General features: G+C 56.5%; 1 protein-coding gene across 4 annotated transcripts in view; it reads left to right on the forward strand.

The window, feature by feature from the left end:
• GPAT4 (glycerol-3-phosphate acyltransferase 4) overlaps nucleotides 1–9,436 on the forward strand; it is a 31,884-nt gene extending 22,448 nt beyond the window's left edge. For all 4 annotated transcript variants that reach the window (XM_059049507.2, XM_059049508.2, XM_067022322.1 and 1 more), the window contains 7 exons: nucleotides 363–452; nucleotides 629–722; nucleotides 1,598–1,713; nucleotides 2,689–2,744; nucleotides 3,261–3,346; nucleotides 6,240–6,448; nucleotides 8,747–9,436. In XM_059049507.2, coding sequence (XP_058905490.1) covers nucleotides 363–452; nucleotides 629–722; nucleotides 1,598–1,713; nucleotides 2,689–2,744; nucleotides 3,261–3,346; nucleotides 6,240–6,448; nucleotides 8,747–8,855 — 760 coding nt within the window. In that variant the 3' untranslated portion in view covers nucleotides 8,856–9,436. The remainder of the gene's footprint in view (nucleotides 1–362; nucleotides 453–628; nucleotides 723–1,597; nucleotides 1,714–2,688; nucleotides 2,745–3,260; nucleotides 3,347–6,239; nucleotides 6,449–8,746) is intronic.
• The last annotated feature ends 215 nt before the right edge of the window (nucleotides 9,437–9,651 follow it).

Genomic DNA, 9,651 nt, shown 5'->3' on the forward strand with positions numbered 1-9,651 from the left:
TTCTGCCCTGGCTGGTGGGGAGCTTTGACTCTCTGGCCTTTGCCCGGCCTCTGGGTGTTGACCAGCAAGACGGAAAGGAATCTAGGAGACTCAAGTGTGCTGGAAATTCTAGCGCTGTGAATTCTAAGCCCCATTACCTTATGTGAATTTGAGTAGCCCTCATCATTTCTTTCTTTCTCTCTTTATCTGTAGACAGAAAGATGCTAATACAGAGTTTTACCATAGACACTAATATTTATAAAAATACTTGGCAGTCACAAAGGCCATAGGCAGTGATGGTTAGATGGTTGGACTCGGCACCTTTTCCTGTCTTCCTATATGTATGAAAAATAAAAACAGAAATCTCTGTCCTATTGTCGCAGGTTTAAGGAGTTCCTGAGTAAGCACGTTCACCTAATGTGCTATCGCATCTGCGTACGGGCCCTGACGGCCATCATTACCTACCACGACAGGTGAGGGGGCCCGGGATGGGACAGAGGGGTGCGCTGGCGGAACGCGAGGGGCGGGCAGCTGGCCCGCAGGCCCTCAGAGCGTCCTTAGAGCCAAGGAAGCTGCCGAGGCCAGGCGTGAGTTCCAGATGAGTTGTTTCTCACTGATTTTTGTTGCTTTGCCTACAATTTAAACACAGGAAGAACCGGCCTAGAAACGGCGGCATCTGCGTGGCCAATCATACGTCTCCCATTGACGTCATCATTTTGGCCAGCGATGGCTATTACGCCATGGTAAGGCCTCTCTCTGTTGCTCCTTTAGCCTGGTCAGGGCTGGGAGCTCTTTCTTAAGGGTGTGAACAGGTAAGCACGTTTTTATACACGAGCCTGACCTAGGTTGTTGCCTTTGTCTCCGTGGCCTTGGGGGCTCCTTGGGACCTGGATGTTGTGAGCAGAGTGAGCAGCCTGGGGCGGGGCGGGGTGGAGAGGGGCGGGGCGGGGGTGGAGAGGGGCGGGGCGGGGGTGGAGAGGGGCGGGGCGGGGTGGAGAGGGGCGGGGCGGGGGTGGAGAGGGGCGGGGCGGGGTGGAGAGGGGCGGGGCGGGGTGGAGAGGGGCGGGGCGGGGTGGAGAGGGAGGGTTTGAAGGCCCTGGGCTCGGGGGCTTTGGATAATCCGCCCAGGGAGGGCATTTGGACACAGGTGTGCTCTGCTTCACGGTTCGGTTCGTCTTAGGGTTTTCAGCTGTGTTTTTAACACATCTCTGGTGTCATTGATTAAAAGGAGAATTTAAGGGCTTCCCTGGTGGCGCAGTGGTTGAGAGTCCGCCTGCCGATGCAGGGGACACGGGTTCGTGCCCCGGTCCGGGAAGATCCCACATGCCGCGGAGCGGCTGGGCCCGTGAGCCATGGCCGCTGAGCCTGTGCGTCCGGAGCCTGCGCTCCACAACGGGAGAGGCCACAACAGTGAGAGGCCCGCGTACCACCAAAAAAAAAAAAAAAAAAAAAAAAGGAGAATTTAACTTCAGAGAGTCTAATGGTGGTTTCTGAACAGTGAGAGCCTGTGGTTACTGATAAAGTGTTACGGGGTGAGAGGTTGGGGTCCGTGTCTCGGGGGACCTGGGGGCTTGCGTGAGGACGGCTTCGCTGCCCTTGCTCCTTTGTCTGAGAGCAGGTGGGGCAGGTGCACGGCGGCCTCATGGGCGTCATCCAGAGAGCCATGGTGAAGGCCTGCCCCCACGTCTGGTTCGAGCGCTCGGAAGTGAAGGATCGCCACCTTGTGGCTAAAAGGTAAACAAGTGACACAGTCTGCGCTTAGGGGGAGCTGTGCCTCTGCAGCCTTCTCCACTGAGCCCCAGCTGCTTTCATAGTAGTGTTTTTCTGAAACGTGGAGTATAAAAAGTATCAAAACCCTAGTGTTATTACTAACCCAAGGTAGTAATGTTTGTAACCTTTTTTATTCCTTGTACCCATTGTAATGAACACTGTATGAACTTTTAATACAATTTGATTTTTTTAAAAAATATTTATTTGGTTGTGCCGGGTCTTAGTTGCGGCTTGCCGGCTCCTTAGTTGCAGCACGTGGGCTCCTTCGTTGCGGCAGGTGGGCTGCTTAGTTGCAGCTCGCCGGCTTCTTAGTTGTGGCATGCAAACTCTTAGTTGCAGCATGCATGTGGGATCTAGGGAAATCTCAAAGTGAATTCATTGTCACAAATGAAAACACACTTAAAGCAACAGAACAGAGTGCAACTCTGTTTTCAAGGAAAAAAAAAAAAAGTAAACGTGGTGCAAGTGATGACGAGAGCTTTGCCGTAAATGGAGAGGAAGCAAAGCCTCAGCCGAGACCCGCTCCCCGGAATGGTGGGTCGTCCCTGGATTCCCTGTGCTGCGTCTCGGGGGGGGGCTGCAGGTCCCACCCAGCATGGCTGTAGGAAGTCGGCGGTGAGCGTTTCTCGAGGCTGCTCTTTGCCGGACTCTGTGGAGGGTGAGCCCTTTAGACAGTCCTGGGTCTGAGCCACGGCCCCTGTGCACAGGCTCCCGTACTTCATTGACCAGCTGTGCACGTTAAGTAGTAATCATCCAGTGTTCCCTGTCCTTGGGGGTGTTATCTGTTAGCCCGTGGGTTTATAAAAGAGAGGGTCGTGTTTGTTAACCTGCTTTTATACCACATCCAGCGTCACGTCTAGACAGGGTATTGATAGATGCCTTTGGATGATGACGGGCGTGAGGCCGGCTGACCCTTCGTTTTATTTTCCTCTTGTAAAGGCTGACTGAGCACGTGCAGGACACCAGCAAGCTGCCAATCCTCATCTTCCCGGAGGGTAAGCTTCTGTGTGGGAGGCCGTGCAGGAGGGTGAGTCCAGTGTTGTGTTGGAGCCGAGGCCCTCACCCTTGTCGGGGGTACCTGTCTTCCCTGAGTAACGTGGGGGCCCTTTAGATTGGTCGTGGGACTGAAAACTCAGACGATTCAGAATATGGACTAAGAGTGCTGTCGTGTGGCCTTCCCCATTGCGGGAGCCCCTTCTGTAGTGTTGCTGATAGACTCCTTGAGCTTCTTGCGCGGTCCTCCCTGGGCCCTCCCGAGTCGGCCGGGGCCTCTGGCCTCTCATCTGGGCTGCCGTGGGAACCGGGGAAGACGGTCGTATAAGAAGAGAGGAGGAAGGTGCAGTAGCCTGTTCATCTGTTTTCAGTGTGCGCTCAGGAGCTGGGGAGACGACAGGTTTATCCTCTTTGAAGAGCCACTAGAATGATTTTTATTGTTATATTTAACCCTGAAACTCCTAATCTCTGGGGTAAAGGGCCGAAGGAATAGCATTTTACTCTCTCCTGCATTTTAGGGACCTGCATCAACAATACATCTGTGATGATGTTCAAAAAGGGAAGTTTTGAAATTGGAGCCACAGTTTACCCCGTTGCGATCAAGGTACGAGCCCTCTGAGGCCACGTGATCACCGCCGCCGCTGTGTCGCGCAGCGGGGAGCTGGGCCCCCCTCCCTCTCCATGGAGCAGCCCACACTGCGGAGCCCTGAGCTTGGTGCATCTCCCCCACTGGGTCCTCTTTCTTCCCAAGCCCCGCCGGTATGGAAGGCAGTCCACCTGAGGGGCTTCCTGCGGGCACGGGGCCGCCCAGCTGGGTCTGTGCCTTTGGTCGGTTAGAGGTGAGGGTGGGTAGGTGCAGATGTGTCCTTGCTGCTGGAGGAAGAGACCGCCCCGCTGCTGTGGCTCCCGTGGCTCCCGTGGCATCTGACAGACCGAAGGCCACTTGTGAAAGTAAAGGGGACTTAAACGAACCTGTTAGTCTGCCCCACCTTTTAGGAACTTGAACCTCTGAGAGTCCAAACTTGCTTATTTAGGAAGATGGGACGCACTCAGCCAGTTTCCCTTTTTCCTCCTTCTCTCTCTCCCCCCTCGTATCCATCTGATGTTATAAATAGAGCCACATAATTATTTCTAAAAGAATGCTGTTACACTACTTCCTCTAAAAAAAAAGCACAGCCTTTGTCACTATGTTTAGAGTATTTAGGTTGACGTCTCAGATCGGGGTAAGAGTGAGTCAGAGTTGTTGTTAGAATTTAGGCTCCATACTTCTGCGAGCGTCTTTTGTCTGCAAAGGCTTCTGAAGAAATATTCTTCATTGTCACCCGACAGCACAACTGGTGCATTTGGGGGAGGAGGTGTTCTTGGTTAAGCGAACACTTTCCAGCCACGCTGCTCTCCCGGGGAGGCCAAGCACCAGCGCAGGGATGGTGAATGAAGAGTGGCTGCACGGTTACAGGTCCCCGGGGCAGGGCTGTGCACGGGATTCGTGGAGGACGCTGGGTCTGGAGCCGCAGAAAGCGTTCTGTTCGTAGTGGGCGCCGTGGGCGTGGGAACGGGGAGAGACGTTTGCATGGCGTGCGTGCGTCCCGCAGTTTAAAGTGCCTCACCCCGCGTGTTTATCAAAAACCGGCTGCTGCACAGAAGCGCCTCCTGCTCGCTCCAGAGCAGCGGTTCTGTGCGGCTGCGTCAGCGTCACCTGGCGGGGCTGTGAAAAGGCAGACCGTTGGGCCCCACGCCCGGAGTCTCTGAACTTGCGTTTCTGACCCGTCCCTGGGCGCTGCTGGCACCGCTGGTCGGGAACCACACTGAGAGCCTGCTCTTCGCCGGTTTCGGAACATGGACCCTTGGACAGCTATGTCCGCTCCACAACACGGGCGTGTAAATTTTCCTTCCACCCACAGGTTGATTAAAGCTCACATGTGATTAAGAATTCTGCTTCCCACATACTTTTCTAGTTTTTGTGACGACGTCATTGGTAACCAAACTTGTATGACCTTAGTGGTTTTAAAGCTCTTGTTACATTTCCACCAAAATTAAGCCATTGTCTGACTTTGAGGAATGTATTGCGGTTTTGAACTTTTGCCTTGTTTTTCTCTCTATGGTGTCTGCCCAGCATGGAATAGAGAATCAGCCCTCGGCAAAGGTTTCTCTCCAGTCATGCTGTGGAAACTGTAACAGCACTTTCTTCCAGTCACACACACCAGCTCCAGTTTAAGACTCGTTCTTCTCCCGCATTTCCTCGTGGTGTTATAACATGAACCCTTTAAGCCTTTTGTAGTTACGTCCGGATGTTTTCGTTTCTGTGATTCAGTCTAAATGTCTTCATGTCTGTAGTCAGGTGTGCAATTAGGCAAAAGTCTCTAATTTTTATTCTGAGAATCATAAAATTTCGGCTTGAAAGGCCCCCCCAAAATCATACAGTTCTAACCCAGCCCCCTCGCCCCCAAGTGTAAGAACCTGCACTCGGGCATCTTGGCTGGTGTCCCTTCCCAGGGTCTCCGGGGAGGGGCGTCCTCCACACTGGTGGCAGCCGGGTCCTGTGAGACCGCTCGTGAAACTGCGTCTCCTTTGGTTTTTGCACTCGGGTCCTGGGTCTTTGCTTTGCGGTCGCACACTCCATCTGACGGCTTGTCTCTGAGAGCCCTTCACACGTGCGGTGGCAGTTCAGCCCTGACCCTTCTCAGGCTTTCTCCTCCGGGACCGGTTCCTCTTGCTTCCTCTTGTGTGACTTTCTGCGGCAGCTCTCCCTCCCGGCGCACCTGCACTTGCTCTTGTGTTTGGGGAGAATGAGGGTCGCAGCTGCGGCCACACGGCCCACAAAATGCCCCTGAGACACAGCCCTCGCCTCCCTCGCAGCGGCTGGCAAGGTGGCAGTATCCGATGCCCGCCCTCCCGCTGTGGCCGCTGCGACTTCCTCGGGGCAGCGCGGCCTCCTCACACAGACAGGCAGCTCCGTTAGAAGTGCTGTGACACAAGCAGAGCTTTCTAGTTGTTCTCTCCTTGGTCTGGGCACCAGAAGCGATCTTTGAAAGCTGGCGGTTGTGTTAAGAAAGTCTCTCTCCGGGGAGGTACGTGTCGGTCTTTGTGAGTGTGTGACGTGACGGGAGGGGTTGATGGAGCAGATGGGGTGAAACGTTGGGGAGTGTTGACTCAGGGCGTGGATCTCTGGAGGATGTGCTGCTGCTCCGTTTGCGGATTAGCTTGAGGACTTGAAGAACAGACGATAGACACCTGTGAGTGAGACAGGCCCCTGGGTCAGAGAGGGAGGACCTTGGAGGAAGGCTGCTGGTCCTCCTTAGTGATCTGCGTTCGGGGGTGGGTGTTGCTAGGTGTCACACGTGCCCAGGTGTGGGGTTCCCGCGTAGGGCGCTGGGAGCAGCGTCCTCGTACCGACCCTGCCCCGGGCGCGGCAGGGGGCGCTCCGCAAAGCTGCCATCGACGCGCACGCGGGTTAGAACCCCTGACTTCTCACCGTCCGCCGTTCCCTTGTCTTGCAGTACGACCCGCAGTTCGGTGACGCTTTCTGGAACAGCAGCAAGTACGGGATGGTGACGTACCTGCTGAGGATGATGACCAGCTGGGCCATCGTCTGCAGCGTGTGGTACCTGCCTCCCATGACCAGAGAGGCCGAGGAAGATGCCGTCCAGTTTGCAAACAGGGTGAAGTCCGCCATTGCCAGGCAGGGAGGCCTCGTGGACCTGCTGTGGTGAGTCAGAGGCGGATCTTACCAGCCGAGTCCAGGAGGACGTGAATTTCTGAAGCAGGTGCTGGGTGGTTGACTCCATTTACGAAGGACCCTCCTCTCCCCGGTGTGGAGGACGAGCCCACCAGTCCCGGAGAGTCAGCAGTTTGACTCACTCTCAGAAGCCCGGGATGTTTGGACGAGGCGGTGGATTTGGCCACCCCTTCCTGGGGACACGGTCCACCTGAGCACCGGGACGGCCCTGTCTCTGCGGGCAGGGACTCTGTGCCAGCCCGCAGGCCTGCGGAGCGTTGGGCTCTCTCATCTCGTGTATTTGGCAAATTGGACCATCCTTAGGCCAGTTTTGTGTTTTTTGTGGCTTGTTACCTACTAGAGCCGGAGTTGGCAAACTTTTTCTGAAAAGAGTCAGTGCGTATTTTAGACTCCGGGCCGTGTGGTCTCCGGTGGGACTGCTTGTCTGCTGTTGTAGCGGGAAAGCAGCCAGAGACGGTCCGGGAGCAGGTCCGTGTACCGGTGAAACTCCACTCACAGACGCAGGCGTCGGGTGGATTCAGCCCGTGGGCCGTAGTTTGCAGACGCTGACGCTGGGGTACGAGGTCGTTCTACTCCAGCTAACAGGAGGTTGATGCGGTTAGCCCCTGGATGAGGGGGACTGATCCCCGCTCCGGGGACCCTTAGGTTTAAGTGCGGGGCTGAGCTCTGGAGCGCATTTGACTGAGTGGGCGTTTAACTGACCTGTAACCTTTCATTTTTTTATTGGAGTCTAGTTGATTTACACTTGTGTTAGTTTCTGCTGTACAGCAGAGTGAATCAGCCATACATATGCGCATATCCACCCTCTTCCAGACGCCACTCCCACGTAGGTCGCCACAGAGCACAGAATAGAGCTCCCCGTGCTATACAGTGGGCTCTTCGGAGTACTTATCTCTTATATATCATGGTGCGCGTGTGTTACTCCCAGTCTCCCAATTTATCCCTCCCCTCCCCTTTCCGCCTTGGTAACTGTTACGTTTTCTACATCCGTTACTCAATTTCTGTTTCGTGAACACGTTCACTTGTATCATTTTTTTTAAGACTTCACATATAAGCGATACCATGATGTCTGTCTTTCTCTGCCTGACTTATTTCACTCAGTATGGCAACCTCTAGGTCTGCTTGGCCCTTTTTAAAAATGCTGACATTTATTGGGCACCTACTGTGTGCCAGACGCAGTGCTGCTGCCCCGATAATCTCGTCTCACCCTCAGAGTAACTCCATGAGTCGGAAAATTGTTACTGCCATTTTTCAGATGAGAAACGGAAACTCGGGGAGGTTAAGTAACTGTCTTTCACAGCCACAGAATAAGCCCTGGAGTCGCATGTTGAGCTCAGGTCTGACTGGCTTGAATGTTTAGCCACTGCCCCACGTTCCCTGTCGCTGAAGCCCAACAAAGACAAGGGTGGCCGCTTTCTAAAGGAGGCCTTTGCTGGGGCTTTTAAAGGATGTGGCCGGCGTCAGGGCTCCCAGGGTAAGGCGGGTCCGGCGGGTCCGGCGGGTCCGGCGGTGAGGGCTTCACCAGAGACTTTTCCTACCAGCCCGCCTCCACACTCAGAGTGTAAGAGAAAGACTGCGGTGGCCTTGGGTTTGCCTCCGTCGCTGATGATGATGATGATTCTAGGGTGCAGGCAAGGCGCTGGGCTGTCAGGTGGGGGGAGACTTTGAAGGAGCGAACCCACGTTTAGAGGATGTCTTTGGGGCTGTTGGAGGAGGTGGGTGGTTAGCCCCAAACTCTGCGTTACCTCCATTCCCTTACGGGACCATCCCTTGAGCGCGAAGAAGTAAGAACTTGTATTGTCCCTTGTGTTCATTTGCATGAATTTGGAGAATCCCGGGATCTGAATTGTACAGATTTTATTTTACAGATCAGTTTTACAGGTTCATTATAAATCCTAGTATTTCTTAAAGCTTGGCTCACCTTCCATAAAGCCAGGGCCGCCTTTGCTTTCTGTAAGGTGAGGATGAATGTTTGAGCAGAGAGGACTGTTAACTCCTTGGCAGGTGTGAGCAGTTGGAAGGCACCCTGCGTAAGAGGAGTGAGCTCTGACCCCAGGGCAGGGGTGAGAGCTGTAAGGCGGGGAGGGTGGGCCCCGCAGGCCCGGCCGGTCTCCGAGGCCACCGTGATGAGGGGGCTGCTGCGTCTGTGGCGGGCTTCTCCAGGCGCGGGGGGCCGCGGGCAGCCGGTTGGGCCACGCCCGGCCGGGGCGCAGGGCGGCAGCGGGGCTTCTGTGCGCTTGCATGCAGCCCTGCTCTTTCTCTCGTCAGGGACGGTGGTCTGAAGCGGGAGAAGGTGAAGGACGCGTTCAAGGAGGAGCAGCAGAAGCTGTACAGCAAGGCGATCGCCGGCGGCCACGAGGGCCGGAGCCGGTCCTGAGCCTGCGCCGCCGCTCCCAGGGCCGGCTGCCTTCTCGTTCCTTCTCCGCCGAGTCCGCGGGAGCGGTGCCACTGAAGTCCCCTCCCCAGCGTGCCCGAGCGGCCCGAGTGCCGGGCGACAGCCTGCCGTCCCCACTCGGGATCCGGGGTGCGGTCCGTCCCCGAGACCCGCCTGCGGGCGGGGACCTCACCGGGCCAGGCGCGCCCCGAGGAAGGCGCAGCCTCGGGGCCCCGCAGACTCGAGAAGAGAACGCGCGGTGTGCAGGGGCCCTCGGCAGACGGACGGTCCCGGCCCGGGCCGCTGGCCGCGGGGCCAGGCAGGCACGGGGACCGGCCCTCCCGCTCCGGCCGCACTCTGCCAGCTCGGCCTCGGCTGCCCCGCTGTCCCCTGGGCTGGGGGGGGGGGGTGGCGACACCTACCTCACCGGGTTGCTGTGGCAGCTCACGCGCTACCACGAGGGGAGGGCGGTCAGCTCAGCGTCGCGGGTCCAGGGCCGGGGGTGGGGCGGGACGAGGGGAGCTGGAGCCGCCCACGGGGCTCCGGGTTTGTTTCTGTGAGTAAATAAAATTGTCTTCGATGGTAACTGAATTGCGGGGTCTTTTCCTTCACGTGTCCTCCCCTGGCTGTGGCCCCGAGCAGCTCGCTTCCCAGCGGCAGGCTGGTTCTCTGACTTGAGCCGTCATGGGGACTTGGCTTCTGGAACAGGGACTGGCGCGGGAGGGGAGAAGGTAGAGCCCTCCTGTCGGGTGTTTGCGTAGCTCTGGGAGATTCGGGATTCCCCACACAAGGGGCGCCG

Source organism: Kogia breviceps, chromosome 20 (genome assembly GCF_026419965.1).
Source record: "Kogia breviceps isolate mKogBre1 chromosome 20, mKogBre1 haplotype 1, whole genome shotgun sequence".
Classification (NCBI taxonomy): domain Eukaryota; kingdom Metazoa; phylum Chordata; class Mammalia; order Artiodactyla; family Physeteridae; genus Kogia; species Kogia breviceps.